Here is a 19588-nt window from a genome sequence, read left to right on the forward strand (position 1 = left end):
CTGACGCGCCCCCAGATCCCTCCAGCTCCCCTTCCGGCCCCCAGTGCTGCTCAGTGCGGCGACGCGCGGCCAGCGGCCGCGGAGGAGAGCAGGTGAGAGGGCTGGGCTGGCTCGCGGGGAGCGGAGGGAGGCTCCGTCCAGAGGCCGCGCCAGGGCCACACGCCTGGGACCCTCGAGTCCCGCAGGTCCCGAACGGCAAAGGCCGTCGTGGGCTCGCCCGGAGACTGAGGGGTTCCCCCCGAGTGGGGGCAGGGGACGGGGAGCAGGACGACGAGACGTAGGGGGCAAGGGCTTGGAGAGGCTTGGCCATCGGAGCTCCGGGATCCGCATGCATGTTCTCGCTTCTCCTGGACTCCAGCTGCTGCGTGCCAAGGGCTGCCCTTTCGGTGCCAGTAGGAGGGTCTGCAGGTCTCAGCTTGCCACCCTGAAGGACCCTCCGGCGCTCACCTCTCTCCCTCCTGGAAGAGGCAGGAGGTGGGGAAAGGGCGACCGTAGCTAGCGGGAGTCAGGTGGGGCTGGGGTTGGGGGGAGTCGCTGGAGCACAGGTGCAGGCAGAGCTGGGGTCGGGTCCCTAGGGCAGAGCCTAGATCTCTGCTGGAAGCCTTTGGAAGCCAGGAGGGGCACAGACAGACACCTATGCCCTCTAGGCGCCGGACCAAGCCCTGGAGGAAGGGCAGCAGGCTTAGGGCAGGGACCTCCCGGATCGCCCCCAGGGAACCACACTGCTGTGACCCCTGAGCCTCCCTGACCAGGGGTCCCTGAGGTGTGGCCAGTACCTTCCAGCTCCGTCGCTGGCCTGGGGCCAAGGCAAGAGGAAGCATGGGCTGCACTGGCTCTAGAGCCTTTACCAAGCCGACCTTCCCCTGTTGCCCCCTCAGAACCTTGCTGTGCTGGGGGTGGACCCTCGCCTGGATACTGCTGCTTCCTGGGTAGGCAGGGCCACTCCTAAGCTGCATGGGCTGGCGGGTGGGGGACCACCTAGCCCCCAGCAGGCTGCTGTAGTGCTCTGAGGACTCGACATTCTTTGCCTGGAACTTCCAGGCGCCCCGGGCTCCTCCATCCTGTACCGGAGTCATCCATCTTCCTGGATGCTCTGTCCTCGGGTCAACTGTGCCCATGCCCAGCCCCCACCTGGACTGAACCTGCGGGGGAGGGTGTGGGGAGGGGGTTGGGGGGAATGGGTGAGTAGAAAGCATGGGGGTCTCTACAGGCTTACGTTAGCACAGTGGTTCTCAACCTTCCTAATGCCGCGACCCTTTAATACAGTTCCTCATGTTGTGGTGACCCCCAATTTCATTGTTACAAATTGAACATAATTAAAGCATAGTGATTAACCACAAAACCAATATGTAATTACATATGTGTTTTCCGATGGTCTTAGGCAATCCCTGTGAAAGGGTCGTTCGACCCCCAAAGGTTGAGAACCGCTGGCTTAGAGGGATCTCTGAGGGCAGAGGTTGGGTCCTACTAGCCTTAAAACCTGGCCTTTGCTCCACCTTGGTCTGGCTCCCTCCTGCTGCCCCTTCAAAACTAATCTCCAGACCATTAGGTGGCCCCCAGGGGATGGGGCTGCCCAGCTTCCCTGGACCACCCCCTTAGCGCTCCTATGCCACCTGCACTGGGAACCTACTGGCACAGCCCACCCCATGGCGCCAGGGCTTTGCATTCACTGAGGTGTGCACTCGTGCACACGGGCATCGACTTCACTCAGCTCCCCAACATGCATCCTACTCATGCACCTGCTTGGTCCCAGAGATGAAGCACTGAGCATGCCGCCCGGAAAAACACGAGGTCTAGTGAGAAAGAGAGATTTTAATCTGCAAGGCACACAGCTATTGGGCCCCACGCAACAACAAAGCCAGCGCTCTGCCAATACCCTTGTGGATCAGGAGTGGGCAAGCCCAGCCCTGCTCCCTCCCACACTGCCCTGGGGGAATCAGTTGGGCCCGGTGACAGCAGTCTGATGGAGGAGCTAGCAGCTGGAGGCTCACGTCACGCCCCGCCCGCTCTTATTTGGAGGCTCAGAGAGGACACTGTGCGGGTTGGTTGGTCTGGACGTGAGGAGACTGGGGCCAGGCCAACAATGAGGCCAGTGCACACTCTGTCCAGCTCTGGCCCCTCACAGGGTGCAGGTGGGTGTCAGGCTGCGGGAGGGGAAAGGCCCAGCAGGTGTGGCTGCTGTGTGGATGCCTCTCTGCTTCAACAGCTCTGCACCTCTGTGTCCTCAGCCAGAAGTCACGAAGATGCCCATCCTGGAGAAAGCGCCCCAGAAGATGGCAGCAAAAACTCTCAGCAGTGAGGAGGAGACTGTGAGTAACTTTTGGAGCTCTCTCTCTTATCGCTACTCTCCCCACTCACATGCCCTTGGCTTCCAGAATAGTCCTGAATGGGATTTGCCCTCAGCGTTTGCCTGACCCCAGCCCGCCCCTCTCCTGGGCAGGAGGCCCAGCTGCAGCCCTGCCTGAGTCTGGAGGGCTTGGCGGCTCTAGGAACAGCTTCAAGGTGCCACAACCTTTTGCAGCAGGGGTTCAGGATCTGAAGAAGGGGCTGACGCACAAATGAAAACACTGGACAAGAAATATGCATTTAGAAGGCATGGGGGGTCAGGGGGAGACTCTTCCTCTTGGAGAGGCACACTGAAACCTGGCCTTACTCAGTTTTAGATACAGCTCTTACCCTCAGTAAAGCACAGCAAACAGGTAGCAGAGAGACCCTCTCTAAGATCAGTAAAGATCAGTCAGGTTCAGTAAACATTTGCTTTGAGGCTATTAGGTCAGGAAATTGCTTCGAGTCACCACTGTCTCAACAGAACAATGGTACTTGGCATTAGTCCTGCTGACAACCAAGGTCCATGGGCCTTCCGAGTTCCTTGATGCACTCTCATGATAGTATGGGCAGTGGGTGGCTTCCCGCATCAACGGAAATGCTGATAGGCACACTCCCTAGCCCCACAGTGCAGGGGGAGCCCTTGACCTGGGCCAGATACTTTTATCTCCCAGGACTTCCCCCACCCCAAGTTCCACTTCCGTGCCACATTCCAGCCCTGGCTATTGTCACTAGTTCAGCCCTGGAGCTGTAGGTATCATCTTCCCCACTGACTTGAGACAAGACACCCTCCCTGGGAAGGCGTCCTCCCTCCCATCCCACTGACCTCCAGAGTGATAGAGCACATCTGATCCCCACAGGGTCACACATGTGTGTCCCTCTGCCACACTTGTCTTCTTGACATCTCCTTGACAACCACACCCCTCTCCACCCTCCCGTCCACCCCCACCCCCCTTGCTTCATTTGAAACCCTGATCAGAACTTCCTGGATTCTCCCTGTGAAGTGGCTCACCACATCGTCCTGTTTGCTGCTGCCGTGTCGACACCTCTTTTGCTGCTTCTGCTCCATGGCATGTCCCTCCCGTTGGACTGTGGCTGCCTTGTCTCTCACTGAGCCTGAGTCCAGCCCAGGGCCTGGCCCACATGAACTGCCCAGGAAACGTGTATTGACCTGAGACCCCAGGGTCCAAAGACCCTCATTAGTGCTAGTCCCTGCCTCTGTTCCCACTGTGGGCCAGAAGCCCATGAGCTTCTAGGAGGAGCCGCAAGGGGCTGAGACATCCAAGCAGAGATTTCCTGCCCAGCTCCTTTTACACATCACCAATTCCCCCCTGACCCAGCCTGAGTCCCAGGGCACTGACAGGGCTCAGGGAAGGGAGGCCTATTTTTAGCATGGGTTAGGGTCAGACATGCTGGCATCTTGGCGAGGCCACCAAATAGGCTGGGCTTTCTGTGGGTACTTACCCACTCACCTACCGCACAGATCCACGGCCCCAATAGGAGGAAGAGGGAACCAGAGCAGCTGGGGGGCGGGGGAGGCCTGCACCTGGCTCTCTGGAGTGGACTAGATAACCTGAAGTGCTGTCCAGACCTGTCCTCACGAGGTCCCCGGGTAGCAACAGCACAGAGCACCTGCAGCCTCCTTCCGCCCCCTAGGCCAGTGAGCTCTAGACACAGGGCCAGGCAGGTGGAGGATCCCCATTCATTCCTCAGCGCACGCTCAGTCCCATCTGCCCGGGCAGTTGTGGGGACTCCGGCCTGTGCAGCAGGAAGAGCAGAGTGGAGGAACGCTTTCAACAGGCCCCTTCACTCCACCGCCTGCCTGGGGCAGAAGGTCACCGCCCACCACGCTAGAGAGGAGAAACCCCTGAAAGAAGGCAGCCAACTTTGTAAAATTTAAGCGATAATACGAAAATTCCTGGTTTCCAATTGTGACCAGTTAAGTGAGGAAGGAAGGGGGCAGAAAAGAGAGCAAGGGAGACAGAAGAAAACAGGCGAGGAAGGAGCAGAATGAATATGGGATGAAGACTGACTTCAGGTCTCAGCTCTGCCACCAAATTGCTGGATGACCTGGGACTATCCACTCCCTGGGCCTGAGTTTCCTCCCCTTCAGCGAGGCTAAGCCATGATATGTGAGGTTCCTGGTGAACACAGCTGGTAAACTGGGAAGCATGGGGCCCATACTCCCTCCACACTTTGGGGGCCCCCAGAGATTATGAGACTCCTCTCGGGAATTCCTCTGGAAGGATAAGGACAGTAACATTGTAACATTTAATGATGTGCCTATTTAATGAAATGCTTCTCTCATTTTATTCTCTGCGGGCCCCTCTCAGGTAGGAATTGTCATTTATGTCCTATGGATGAGGAAGCTGAGACTGAGAAAGATTAGGAGAGGAAGGACTTCCACCTCACCCCACTCCTGTACCCACAGGGAGTAGAACCCCCTCTCTGGGTTTCATAATTGCGAGGGATTTAATAAGGAGCCCAGGGCATGAGTCACCTTCCCAGGACACATCTTGCAGAATTCTGTCATTAGGACAAGCAATGAACGATGTCTCCCACCCTCTTCCACCTGTCCACAGCTCTCCATTAGAGTCAATTGGATTCTAGAGCTCCAGCTGGGAACAGTTCCTAAATTAAGAATGACCAGCAATCACTATCAATTACAGGGCTATTTCATCTTAGACCCATTCACTAGAGTTGATGGGTCTTGCACATCAATGATCTCTTATCCTATAAGAGATAGAGGTTATTAACACCATCTGACAGGGGGGGAAACTGAGGCACCGAGATAGGGGTGACTTGCTTAAGACCAAACAGCTAGTCAGCAGCAGGGTCAGGGATGAGTCCAGGTCTGTCTGGGATCACATCAAGGTCTTTTCCTCTGCACTTTATTCCTTTGGGGTCAGGACTGAGGTATGGGAGAGAGCAAACAGGAACCTCCCAAGGTCACAATTCTGCTGAGCTGAGCCCTGGAAACAGACGAGTCTCAGGATAGGGAGCAAGGATGGTAGCAGATGGAGACAGACACTAGGCATCAACTTGGACAGGCCTGGGCCACACATGACAGGCACAGCAAGTACCTCTGACCCTCTTTTCCAGGAGCTGCCCAAGCTCCCAGTGCCCCCCCTGCAGCAGACCCTGGCCACTTACCTGCGGTGCATGCAGCACCTGGTGCCCAGGGAGCAGTTCCGGAGGAGTCAGGCCATCGTGCAGCAGTTTGGGGCCCCTGGTGGCCTGGGTGAGACCCTGCAGCAGAAGCTCCTGGAGCGGCAGGAGAAGACTGCCAACTGGGTAAGCATTGCTGGGAGAGGGCTGACTGGGGGGGGGGGGGGAGGGGGGAAGGAGGGGAGGTGCGGGGGGGGCGGTGCAGGCAAGGCACCCATGGGGCAGGAGATGGACTTGGAGGCAGAGGGATTTGGGTGAGAGACAGGTAGGTGACAAAGACAGGGCAGATGGGGCACGGGATGGGGGAGAAACAAGGAGAGCAAGGGGCAAGGGTGAGGACAAGATATGGAATGTGAAGTAGGTATGGCTGGCAGATAGGGGAAAGGGATGGGGGACAGACAGGGATGAGGATGGGGCAGAGGGGCACAAGTTTGAGCAACAGTGGGTGACAGGGATAGGGCAGCAGAAGATAGCGATGAGGTCAGGGGAGCTGAGAGGGTGAAAGGCAAGAATGGGCCCTCATAAGGAGGGCAGGGGACATGGATGAAGCACCAGACACCAGGACAGGAACCTGGGATGGGAGAGGAGAGAGTACAGGGCAAGGCTGAAGGGCAGGCTCGTGGGCTGCGAAACATGGCCCTAGCACATAACGGTGCAGCGTATGTTTGTGGAATGAATGAATGAATGAAGTGCATGATCCAGTGAAGTGTCCCGACTGGCCCACAGGGCTGCCAGGTTGGGATCAGTGCGCTCCACAGGCAAGGTGCCCTTCTGGGAGGGGTGTATGTGGCCCTTGTGGGTAATGGCTCCCCTCCCCTGCTCCCCCCAAAGGTGTCTGAGTACTGGCTGAACGACATGTATCTGAATAACCGCCTCGCCCTGCCTGTCAACTCCAGCCCAGCGGTGATCTTTTCCCTGCAGCACTTCCAGGACACCAACGACCAGCTCAGGTGAGGCCACCAGCTCCCGGCTCACAGCTGGGGAGCTGCCAGAGGAAAGGTCCTGGCCCCAGCACCAGGAAGGAAAGGCTGAAGCTCGTGTCCTGGTGGAACTATCTGAGGCCACGTGGCGCTAAGACAGGGGCCGCCCAGGCCATGAGGTCAGCAAGGAGGTTAGGTGAGGCTGCACCTGAGGAACAAACACAAGGCCTGCCTCTGATGCATTTATAGGGGACGGGGGACTAATGGAGGGCATGGGCGCCCAGGTGTCCGCATAGCAGTCTTGACCTGGTTGAGGCCCTGGGAGAAGGTGGGTCCCCTCTGATCCTTCCAGTACTTGAGGCTGGGACTTGTGGGACACACTGCCCTGGGTGATCTGAGAGGCCCCAGCAGCCCCCAGCTCTGAACAGAGGCTCCGAGGAGTTGGCAAAGGTTTCTTCCCACCAGCCACCTTCGCCAGAGCCTGTGCCATCTGCTGCAATCTCACAGCTCACTGAGCCACTGCAATGGCCTCTGGGTCTGCTGATAACGATGGAGGGACCATTCACACAAGGGTGGGACAGGGACGAAGGATCTCCCTGAAGGAGTCACTGAGCTCCAAATCCCTTGTCTGGTTTTAAGACCTGAATGGGACACAGTGTGGGACAGTTCAGGGAGAGGAAAAGAACAGAAGGCAGGGCCCGTCGCCTAGAGGCGGGGCTCAGCTATGGTTGGGAGACCCCCCAGCCCGTCCTTTCTCATCAAGACCAGTCCAAAGGTCTGGGACACCTTCCCCCTCCCCTGCAGCCAGGGCCTCCCCTTCGCCACAGGAAGTGAGTGGATGGATGAACAACTTCTGGGAACAGTTCTCAAAGTTGCACCGAAGTGGGCATTTTCCTCCGGATGCATTAAGCCGGGCTCATCATCCAGGAAGAGTAATGGTGACCCCAGTCCGTGGCATGGTTCTCTAGTGTGTTTTCCTTCAGCACCCACTTTCCTTTTCATCAGCACTTAGGGGACCAAATTACTGACTTTTTCCAGGAGACTGAATTGCCCAAAACCCAGGGTGCTGGCCCAGTCCAGCCCAGAATGAGCCTTTCCTGGGGAAAACCCCTGCTTTTCCAGCCCTTTCCTGCGGCTTGTGGCTTCTCCTGGCTTCCTCTCCTCCTCCTTTGCCTCCTCATTCATATTCTAGTTCCCTCTCCTCCCCAAAGTTCTTTCCAGGGCACCATTTTTAATCCAAAGCTTGCCAAGTACTGACAGCATAGAGGTGGGTAGGGAACAGCAGATAGCTCATCTTATTAGGGCACCACTCAGACCTGGCATCTGGTGGGTGGTCATTGAGTTTGGGAGAGATAGAAAGAGGGAGGGGGAAAGGGAGGGAAGGAGGTGGAGAGAGAGAGAGAGAGAAAGAAAGAAAGAAAGAAAGAAAGAAAGAAAGAAAGAAAGAAAGAAAGAAAGAAAGAAAGAAAGAAAGAAAGGGAGAAAGAGGGAGGGAGGGAGGGAGGGAGGAAGGAAGGAAGGAAGGAAGGAAGGAAGGAAGGAAGGAAGGAAGGAAGGAAGGAAGGAAGGAAGGAAGGGACAGAGGGGGAGGTTGGAGACAGAGAGGGAGCCTGGGCCCCGGAGAGGAGAGGCTAAGGCCTCATCTCTCTCTGCAGGTTTGCCGCCAACCTCATCTCGGGAGTGCTCAGCTACAAGACCATGCTGGACAGGTAGGACTGGGCCCAGCCTGCGAAAGGCAGAGCCTTTTGATTCACCTCGCTCCCTGCCACAATAGACAAGGAGCTCTAGAGGGCAGTGACCCTGACATTGTTCAGCTCTGTGTTCCTGGCTCCTGTCAGAGGAGGTGGGACCACACCCACCCCAGCATCAGGATGACCTTTACCCCAGCGGGCCCAACCACCAATAGTTCCTTTTCCTGGTGTAAGCACTGTCCTACCTGGATCCCTTTAAAATGCCCCCTTCCTTCATGCCTTATGTGTACACGCGAGCATGTGCACCAGGAATCTAGGACACACACGAGAGTGGAGAAGGGAGAGTTGTAGGAGCAAGACAGGTGAGTCAGCCTTGCCACCTGCTACTCGAGGGGCAGGTTCTCCTCAGTCCAAGCCTGTTTACTTGGCTTCAACCCCACTTTCCCTTCTGCCTCAATCAAACTATTTCTGGTGTGTGTAAATATTATGAACTGTTTGTAAAACACTACAAAAATTAATTAGTAAAAAGTGGTACAAAGTATGAGATCATTTTTTGTTAATTCATATCTTAATTTTATTTTTTAATTACAGTTTACATTCAATATTATTTTGTATTAGTTTCAAGTGTAAAGATGAGTGTTTAGGCAATAATATACTTTAAAAAGTGTTCCTCCTGATATTTCCAGTAGTCAACTGGTACCGTATATAGTTATTACAATATTACATCCCCATGACTATTTTGAACTACCAATCTGTACTTCTCAATCCCTTCACCCTTTTCACCCATTTCCCCAACGCTCCCCTCTCCTTTGACAACTATCAGTTTACTGTCTGCATCTATGAGTATGTTTCTGTTTTGTTTATTCATTTCTGTTGTTCTTTAGATTCCACATATAACTGAATATACTTAATAAAATTTGTTTTTCTCTGATTGACTTATTTCACTTAGCATAATACTCTGTAGGTCCAACCATGCTGTAGCAAATGGTAAGATTACATTCTTCTTCATGGTAGAGTAAAATCCCATTGTATATATGTACCAACACTTTTACATCCATTTGTCTATTGATGGGCACTTGGGTTGCTTTCATATCTTGGCAATTATACATGTGCTGCAATGAACATGGGGGTGCATCTATTCATTTGAATTAGTGTTTTGTGTTTCTTCAGATATATTCCCAGAAGTAGAATGATGAGGTCATAATGCAGTTAAGTTTTTAATTTTTCAAGGAACTTCCGTATTGTTTTTTTTTTTATAATGGCTGTACCAATTTTAAATCCAACAACAGTGAAAAAAGTTTCCCTTTTCTCCACATTCTCATCAACACTTTTTTTGTTGATTTAGTGATGATAACCATTCTGACAGGTGTGAAGTGATATCTCACTGTGGTTTTAATGTACATTTCTCTGATGACTAGTGATGTTAAGCATCTTTTCATATGTCTATAGGCCCTCTGTATGTCCTTTTTGGAGAAGTGTCTATTTAGGTCCTTCACCCATTTTTAAAATGGATTGTTTGTTTTTTTTGGTGTTGAGTTGTATATGCTTTTTATACATTTTGGGTATTAACCCCTTATCAGATGTATTGTTGGCGAATATGTTCTCCATTCAGTGGGTTGTCTGTTCTTTTTGTTGATGGCTTCCTTTGCGGGGCAAAACCTTTTTAGTTTGAGATAGTCCCATTTGTTTATTTTTTCTTTTGTTTCCCTTGCCCAAGGAGATATATGTGAAAAAAATATTGCTGCAAGAAATACCCAAGATTTTACTGCCTATCTTTTCTTCTAGGATTTTAATGGTTTCAAGTCTTACACTTAAGTCTAATCCATTTTGAGTTTATTCCTGTATAGGGTATAAGAAAGTGGTCTAGTTTCATTTTTTTTTTTTGCTTATATCTTGTTCAATTTTTTTCAATATTATTTATTGAATAGACTGTCTTTAACCCATTATATATTCTTGCCTCCTTTGTCATGTATTAATTGACCATATGGGCATGGGCTTCTTTTTGAGATCTTTATTCTGTTCCATTGATCTAGATGTCTGTTTTTATGCCAATACCATGCTGTTTTGATTACTATGGCATTGTAGTATAGTTTGATATCAGGTAGCGTGATTCCTCCAACTTTGTTCTTCTTTCTCAAGATTGCTATGGCTATGTGGGGTCTTTTGTGATTCCATATAAATTTTAGGATTATTTGTTCTAGTTCTGTGAAATACACCATTGCTATTTTAATAAGAATTGTGTTGAATCTATGGATTGCTTTGGGTAGTACGGACATTTTTACAATGTTATTATTATTTTTTTTAATCCATGAGCATGGTACATGTTTGGTTTAATTTTTATTTTCTCGTCAGTGTTTTATAATTTTCCAAGTATAAATTTACCTCCTTGGTTAAATTTATTCCTACATATTTTATTTTATTTGATATGACTGTAAGTGGGATTGCTTTCTTAGTTTCCCTTTCTGATAGTTCATTTCTGACATATAAAAATGCAACCAATTTTTGAATATTTATTTTGTATTCTGCTTCTTTACTGAATGCATAAAATAGTTTTAGTAGTTTTTGGTGGAGTCTTTAGGGTTTTCTATGTGCAGTATTATATCATCTGCAAATAATGACAGTTTTACTTCTCTTTCCGATTCAGATGTCTTTTATCTTATTTTTCTTGTCTGATTTGGCGAGCCCCCAAATTCAGGGGTCCTGGTAGAACACAAAGCACACTGGGAAGCCAGGCAGCAAGGCAAACATCTTTCCTCCTGCAGGCGGGTGCGCAGCACATGGTCCGGGAGCCCTGCACACTCAGCAGGCGATCTGCTCGGCTTTTTAATCCTGATACACTGTGACCTGTCCCTCACTCTTGATTGGAGCTCAGGCGCACAGTCTTTCACGATTGGCTAATTCAAAGAAAGGGGTGGGCCTTTGCTGTTTCAAGATGGTGACTCCCAGGGAGCTGCAAGTCATGCAGCTGACATGGCGGCTGCCAAGCCCCATGAGCCAAAATGGCGGCTGCCTAAACTGTTCTTTGACAGAAAAGATTATTTATTCTCACACCTCTATTCCCAGTATACTGAAAGTTTTTATCATAAATGGGTGCTGGACTTCATTAAATGTTTTTTTCTGCATCTATTGACATGGTTATATGGTTTATTTTTCATTTTGTTTATGTGGTATATCACATTTATTGATTTGCATATATTGTACCAATCTTGCATCCCTAGACTAAATTCTACTTAATCATGGTATATAATATTTTTAATGTATTGCTGGATCTGGTTTGCTAATATTTTGTTGAGGACTTCAATATCTATGTTCATTAAGGATATTGGCCTATAATTTTCTTTTTCTTTTTAATCCTCACCTGAGGATATTTTTCCATTGATTTTTAGAGAGAGTGGAAGAGAGAGGGAAAGACAGAGGGAAATATTGATGTGAGAGAAACATATGGATTGGTGGCCTCCTGTACAAGCCCCAAGCAGCCTGCAAATGAGGTACGTGCCCTTGACTGGAATCAAACCCAGGACCCTTCGGTCTGCAGGCGAACACTCTGTCAACTGAGCCAAACTGGCTAGGGCTTTAATAAAATTTCTTTGCAGTGTCCTTACCTGGTTTTGGAATTAGGAGAATGCTGGCCTTGTAAAATGAGTTTGGAAGTCTTCCCTCCTCTGGATTTCTTTGGGATCGTTTGAGAAGGTTAGGTGTTTTTTCTCCTTGAGTATTTGGTACAATTCACCTGTGAAGCCATCCATCTGGCCCACGACTCAGGTTTGTCAGAAGTGTGTGATTCCTGCTTCAATTTCATTAGCTGTGTTTGGTCTATTCAGATTTTCTGATTCTTCCTGATTCAGTTTAGGAAGATTGTATGTTTATGGGAATTTATCCATTTCTTCCACTTTGTCCAATTGGTTGACATATACTAGTAGTTGTTCATAATATTTTCTTGTAATCTTTTGTATTTCTGTGGTGTCAGTTGTTACTTCTTGGTTTTCATTTCTGATTATATTTATTTGGGCCCTCTATTTTTTTTCCTTGAAGAGTCTGATCAACAGTTTGTCAATCTTGTTTATTTTTTCAAAGAACCAGCTCTCAGTTTCATTGAGAATCTTAAAGATTTCACCAAAATGTTACTATTAACTGATAAATAAATTCAGTTAGATAACAGAAAACAAAATAAATATTCAGAAATTGGTTGCATTGTTTTGTATTTTTTAGGCTGTATTTCATATATTTCCACTGTGATCTTTATTATTTTATTTTTTCTACTGTCTTTGGGCTTTTTTCCTAGTTCTTTTAGGTGTAAAGTTTGGTTGTTTATTATATTTTTTCCTGTTGTTTTGAGATAGTCCTGTAATGCTATGGTTTTTCCTCTGATGTAGGTTTGCTTTTGCTGTGTCCCTTAGATTTTGTGTTGTTGTGTTCCCATTTTCATTTGTTTTAAGGTATTTTTTTATTTCTTCCTTGATCTCATTGTTAACTCATTCGTTGTTTAATAACATGTTATTTAACCTCCATGTGTTGTGTGTTTTTCACTTTCTTTTAAATTGATTTCTCATTTCAAAACATTGTGGTCCGAGAAGATGTCTGACATGATCAATCTTCTTAAATATATTGACTTGTTTTGTGTCCTAACATGTGATGAGACCACTTTTATTATTAGATTCAAAGACATAAGATTCCTGTTACAAATGTTTCTGTAAGCACCCCATGTTGTGGGTTGGTCTTTACAGTTCAGTTTAATACTCACACTTGGAGCAGCGGGGTGGTGGGACACCCACCCAGTCACCTTGATTGGCCCCAGCTCTTCTCATGGCTGCCTCTTACCCTCATGGCTCAGCTCACATGTCCCGTCATCAGCAAGCCTGTACCTGGCCACACCTCCTTGTCACCCTGGCTCCCTACCTGAAACCCTCCCATTTACCAGTTTGCTGCTTGTTATCTCTGCCCCACTCCCATGTTCTAGGACCTGCACCCCTTAGAACAGGAAACTCATCTCTTGTTTGCTGCCATATCTTCCCAGATCCCAGAATGGTGCCTAGCACAAAGGAGTGCACGATAACATTTGTTGTCTGAAAGGTTAGAGGGGAGGGGAGAGAAACATGGGGGAAGAAAGAGAAGGAGGAGGGAGAGGAAGAGGGAAAGGGAGGGAGGAAGGACACAAGACAGGCTGAGGCCACAGGGAAAAGAGAATATTCTGCCTTGAACTCAGAGGAGGCTTCTAGAAGAGGTGATGGGGTAGAAGGGGTTTTCTAAACAAATTAGCTGAGCACCAGGTGGGGGTGAAGGCATGCTAAGCAAAGATCAGCATAAACAAAGGCAAAAGGGGCTAAAACAGTAAGATCTGCACTGAAGTGCATGAGTCAGGGAGGAGGGAGACTAATGAAGGTGCAGGAAATCCCTGAGGATCCTCTTGGCCATGGACATGGGCATTCCACTCCTTTAAAAAGTAGAGATTTAAGCTCCTTGACTGCCATCACAGTGCCGTTCTCGTTTCTGTGCCCCGCTTTGCCTAATCAAGTTGCAGTAGAACCAATTCTGACTTCCTGCCTCGCTCCCCACTCTCCCCCTCCAGTCACTCCATCCCCACTGACTGTGCCAAGGGCCAGCTGTCAGGGCAGCAGCTCTGTATGAAACAATACTATGGCCTCTTCTCTTCCTACCGCCTCCCTGGCCACATCCAGGACACGCTGGTGGCCCAGAAGAGCAGCGTCATGCCGGAGCCGGAGCACATCATTGTGGCCTGCTGCAACCAGGTAAGCGGCCCCCGCTGGGGCAGCCTTTGGGCTCGGGGAGGACACATGTGTGCTCAGGCATTCCTGCTTTTCCAAGGGTGCTCACCTCCTCCCAGAGCCACACAGTGAGCTGGGGCAGAGTGGCCCCAAAGTGGGACCTCCGGACTCCCTGTCAGTTCCATTTCTCTCCACTGGTTGGACTTTCAGAATGAGGAGAGTCATCGATTAAGAACACCTTCAGTGGGCTGCCATCCAGCCTGACCCTCCAGGTCAGGTCAAAGGGCTGCCTGGAGAATGGACTCAGGGTCATTAATGAGACCCTGCAAGGCCTCAGAACTCCAAATGCAGTGACCGGGGCCATGACCTTCCCAGAAACTATACACAGACAGACAGCTTTGCAGATTGTTGGGACCTCCTTGCCTTTTAATCTGCACTCACTAGAGTGTTTGAGATCTATCCCTGTAGCTGTATATGCAACTAGTTTGTTCTTTTTCACTGCTGGGTAGGCGTACACTGGACAAGTACATACATTTTACTTAGCCGTCTCCTACTGGAGACATTTAGGTTCTCTCTGCCATTTTGCTGCTGCAAACTGCTCATATGTACATTCCCGTATACATGTTTCGGGGCACAAGGGTATATGTTTCTCTAAGCCTTAGGCTAAAATGTGTATTTATAAGAGCAATTGCTGAGTCATAGGGTATACACATTTTAGTTTTAATAGACACTGTCCCCCAACAGTGGTTGTGCCAATTATACTCAATTCCCCGTAAATGTAGTGCTTTTATAAGAACTAAGAACCACAAAAGCAAGTGTTCATTTAGCTAAGTTTTATGTGAACTTCTCTGGATTGGAGCAGCTTGGAGTCCAGCACAGTTAACAAAGTTGAGGTGGTCCCCAACTTGTGACTACTCGGAGCCATGACTACATGGGAACCTTGGGCCTGAACATCTCCATCCATTCTCAGATCTGAAGGTTCAGTGAAGGCCTGGCACCTGGCCCGGCTGCCATGAGTGATGTGTTTGACCTGTTTCCCCACAGTTCTTTGTCTTGGATGTTGTCATTAATTTCCGCCGTCTCAGTGAGGGGGATCTGTTCACTCAGTTGAGAAAGATAGTCAAAATGGCTTCCAACGAGGATGAACGCTTGCCTCCAATCGGCCTGCTGACATCAGACGGGAGGAGCCAGTGGGCCGAGGCCAGGACAGTCCTCGTGAAAGGTCAGCCGCAGTGCCCAGCGCATCTCCACGCCCATCTCATCCTCACATCCATCGGCTTTCCCTCCGCCAGGGTCGGGAACCATGCCTCATCCCCATCTGCCATCGCACTGGAGCTGAGGCCTCCCTCCAACTCAGGACCCGGTGGCAAGTCTTGCTGTCAGCTGAGATTCCTTGATGCTGAAGGCACCTTTGGTACCTCTTATTTCATCTGACCATGCTCCAGCTCTCTGGGTGACACTGGCTAGCATTGGAACCCTGGGATTTTTGGGAACACTAGCGGGGGGGCCGCTGTGGGGAGGGAAGATTTTGAGCTGGAGGAAGGCTGGCAGCAATTAAGCAGTTGTGCTTTACTTGTTGGCAGGGGTGGTTCTCATTTGAGGGGTCTGAGTTGCTGGGAGAGCCATCAGATGAGGATTTGGGATGGAGCCCACCTCTGGGAGGGTAGTTGGCTGCCTTCTTTATATGAATTTTTGGTCCTAAACTTTTCATAGTTAAGCTGAGAGTTTCCAAGCACCCCTATAAGAAATCCAGTTATAGTCTTAACATTTTAAAATCATTCTTCTGGAAACTACTTTTCAAATCCAAAGCCAGCTCTATTCCCAGGAACTGGGAGAGCCTTCCTTTCTTGCCCATGTTAGAGACTCCTGGATGAGAGGTGAGACTTCCATAAGCCTCCATCTGTCCTTCAGGTTTTCATTTGGCCCGGTGTCTACCTAGACTCCCCAAGTGTCTGCAAGCTGAGGACTTGTGCTAGGCCTGGGGAGTGTAAGAGATAGGATGAAGTGCCCTCCAGCCCACTAGATGAGAACAGGGGAAGAGAGGGCATGGGGGAGCAGGTTCAAATACACAGTAATGTGATATTTACCCATGTAAGATAACAGAGACAGCAGTGCTAAATAACTGCGTCAGGACTTCAGAGTGGGAAGGGAGCCCTTCTAATTGGGAAGATTTCAAAAGGCTTTGTTGGAAGAGGTAGAAATTGTGCAAATCCCTGTGACATGAGTGAGAGCTGCAGGAGGGATGGGTGGCATACAGGCTGGCAGACTGCGGGTGGGCAAAGCGGACTGCCCATCAGGGACATCTGCTCTGCCAGTACCATGAGGAGAGCAGCCAGTCTGGCAAAGTGGCCATGCTGACCGTACTGGTAGAGTGAGGAGGTAGCAGGCCTGGATCTCTGGCAACAGGCACTGCATTTTCTGGTCCCCTCCCTAGAATGTTCGTCCCACAGGGCTGGCTGGCTCTTTGCACTACTCAGAGCTCAGCTCAGCTTCGACACCTCAGGACTTCCTTGAGCGTTTCTCCCCAATTGTATTCTGTCCCTTGGTCCTGTTTTCTCCTCTTGATCGCATGTTTCACTCCCCAAAGTCAGCTTTTCCTTTGCTTGATTCCTGCTGATTATCTGCTGCCCTCCCCCAGTCAATAAGGTTCAGGAGAACAGTAAGGGCCCAGCTGTATTTGTTAAATAAAAGAATGAAGGGTTATTAGGAATACTGGGTCCCAGACTTATTTCCCACTTACCAATGAACTATTCTTTCATTCAATTGTTGGGCACCTGTGAATACTTGTTTCTAAATCGGGGTTGCACAGGCCACAGGGAAGTTGGAGAGCTGAGCCTGTTCTCATGAACCTAGCCGCCAAATTGGAGAATTAATAACATCATTTGAAAGTGAGTTCATTCCCTCAGTAGACCATGGTCTAATCAAATCCCACTCTTCTCCCCTCCAGGGACAGTGACAGGCATCAAAATAATCGCTTTTGCTTCCAGTACGGTTTCCACTTTATTAGCAGGCCAGTCCAAGCCATCTCCCTGCAGGACTGCCAGGGATTGCCTGGAGGTCTCAGTGCTTGGGCTGCCCTAATTGGAATTAATTTGTTAATGGCACTTGATCTGGTTTTCTGAATGGAAGTACTGTTTCTGTGGGAAACGTGACAGAAAGGGGGGGGGGGTGCACACGCCTTCCCTTTGGAAATTCAATTAATCCAGTTAGCACTGACTGTGTCGTCTGTGTGGCAGGAAACCATTTCTTCCCAGAGCCCTCTTCTCTGGAGCAGCCCTTTCCCACAGAAGGCAAATGGGGAGGCCATTTAGAAAACAATTTCAATGTAAAAGTAAAAGATTATGACAGCTTGGGCTAGGATTAAGAGGGAGAATAGAAAGACATGGGTGGGGTCTAGATATATTTCAAAGTAGAAGAAGGACAAAAGAAGTGAGAAGTGTTTCCAGGTCTTTTATTTGAGCAACTGAGTAGATGGTGGTCTTATTCGCTGAGATGGGAATCAGGTTGAGAAAGTGGCTATGAAATGGAGAAGTCCTTTCCAAGTATGTCAGGTCTGAGATGCCTTGAGTCATCTAACTGGAGACATCAAATTAGATCTATGTGTCTGGAACTCAAGAGAGAGGTCAACACGGAGATATAAATTTGAGAGCCATCAGCACATAAGTGATATTTAGTCATGGACCTGAGTGAGATCATCTAGAAGCAGAAGAATGGGGCGTCAGAGGTCAGATAGAGAAAGATGCTGAGGGCATTGAGAAAGCAGCCCTGAAATCAAGAGAGAACCAGATGAGTCACAAAGATCCAGGATGGAAGGAAGAAGTGGCCAGCCACACTGAATGCTGCAGAGAGCTCAAGGAAGAGTCACCAGTGACCTTCGCAAAGGCCAGACTGGAGTAGTGGGAAGAATGGATGGTCATATGCTGATGGAAGTGATCCAACAGCAGGAGGAAATTGTTTTTGAGGTCAATGAGTAGAATTAGTAAGTGTGGATGACACTTTTCAGACATTATGGGATTAAAAGGAGCAGAAAAATGCGGGAGTTGCTAGAAGAGGGTTGGGGTCAAGGGAAGAGTTTTTATTAGTAAACGCAAGGGCATGATAGTATGTAGACAAATACATGGACATAATCCCATAGGATAATTAATGAGGAGAGAGGTGATAAATAAAGGGGTACAATTATTGCAAAGAAAGAAGAAGATGGAACCCAGATAATAGAGGCCTTTTCTTGTTGCCAGGAAAATGAAGATCAGAGGTCCGTAAGACTGTGCTGTGGTAGTGGAAATATGAGGAGGTTTCCAACTGGTAACTTCTGGTCTCAGATTAGCAGAGCATGGCCATGAGCTGAGTGGCAGAGGATGGTATTCTGAAGACAAAAGAGAATGCATGAGTCCTAACCAACTTGACTCAGTGGATGGAATATCAGCCATAGACTGAAGGGTCCTAGGTTTGATTTGGGTCAAGAGCATGAATCTCAGTTGCAGGCTCGATCCATGGCCCTGGTCAGGGTGCATGTGAGAGACAACCAATCAATGTGTCTCTCCCACATCAATGTCTCTCTCTCTCTCTCTCTCTCTCTCTCTCTCTCTCTCTCACCCTCCCTTTCATTCTCTCTAAAAGTCAATGGAAAAATATCCTCAGATGAGGAGAGAGAGAGAGAGAGAGAGAGAGAGAGAGAGAGAGAGAGAGAGAACGCATGAAATAGCCTCTTGGAAAGTAGGAAAGAGAGCTTACTCATGAAACTTGATAAGATTTATGGACTGTGTCAAGCTCATATTTGAGGATTTGGGGTCATACATTTAGGAAAAACTAATTAGCATTGTTTTGCAGTTTCCCTCCACAATGTTCAGCTCCTCAGGTTCAGGCAAGGAGAAGGTTTATCACCAGGTTTAGCCAAGGTTGGTGAATAAGATGGAGGGAAAGGGGGAGGTGTGGGAAGGGAATGGTTATAATGTTGGAATGTAAACTGAGTCTGCTAGGGCTACCATAACAAAGTACCACATCCTGAGTGCTAACCCAACAGAAATGTATTTTCTCACAGATCTGGAAGCTGCAGGTCTGAGATCGAGGTATCAGAGGGGTCAGTTTCTTCTGAGGTTCCTCCCTTTGGTTTGCAGATGGCTGCCTTTCCTTGTGTCTTCACCTGGTCTTTACACTGTGTCCTAATTTCCTCTTCTTATAAGGACACCAGTCAAGTTGGATTAGGTCCCATCCTGATGACTTCATTTTACTTAATTACCTCAATAAAGACTCCATGTCCAAACACAGTCTCATTCTGAGAAACTGGGGGTTAGGACTTCATTTAGGAATTTTGGGAGAACACAATTTATCTCACAATGGGAGGGAAGTGAAAGACAGAGATGCATAATGGATAATGGAAATAGGTAGTGTGATTCATGGTTTGGGGGATGTCATTGACACGAGTCATGTTGCAATGGGGGTAACCGACTGTGTGAACCAAAAGGTGACAAGTATGGTCAGAAGGTTGGATGCTTGAAACTGAGACTTCAGGAGGTGTCCCTGGTCCTGAATTCCCAGATGTGATTATGGGAGTGGGGACTGATGTTGGACTGCCACAGTGGGGAGGTTGAGAGTCTGAGAGAAGAGGATGTGAGCTGGGTTATCCACATGGACATTGAAACTACCGGGACAGTGATTGGAGTAGTGATGGGGAGGAGGAAGCTGAATCAGGAGCCCAGATCTGCACGCTGATGAGTTGTGAGAAGGTTGGTGGAACACAGCAATTAAGGGAGTTTGGGCTATG

The 19588-nt window shown here is 49.0% G+C and overlaps 1 protein-coding gene across 1 annotated transcript in view; it reads left to right on the forward strand.

Annotated features, from left to right (window-relative positions):
- Positions 1-2243: 2243 nt before the first annotated feature.
- The window catches only part of CHAT (choline O-acetyltransferase), a gene marked incomplete at both ends in the record, with an annotated part of 48446 nt that continues 31101 nt past the window's right edge, over positions 2244-19588 (forward strand). The window contains 6 exons of the mRNA XM_081105427.1: positions 2244-2309; positions 5428-5619; positions 6325-6443; positions 8069-8122; positions 13671-13851; positions 14872-15049. Coding sequence (XP_080961553.1) covers positions 2244-2309; positions 5428-5619; positions 6325-6443; positions 8069-8122; positions 13671-13851; positions 14872-15049 — 790 coding nt within the window. The remainder of the gene's footprint in view (positions 2310-5427; positions 5620-6324; positions 6444-8068; positions 8123-13670; positions 13852-14871; positions 15050-19588) is intronic.

This window comes from Myotis nattereri (assembly GCF_964212035.1).
Source record: "Myotis nattereri genome assembly, chromosome: 13".
Taxonomy (NCBI): domain Eukaryota; kingdom Metazoa; phylum Chordata; class Mammalia; order Chiroptera; family Vespertilionidae; genus Myotis; species Myotis nattereri.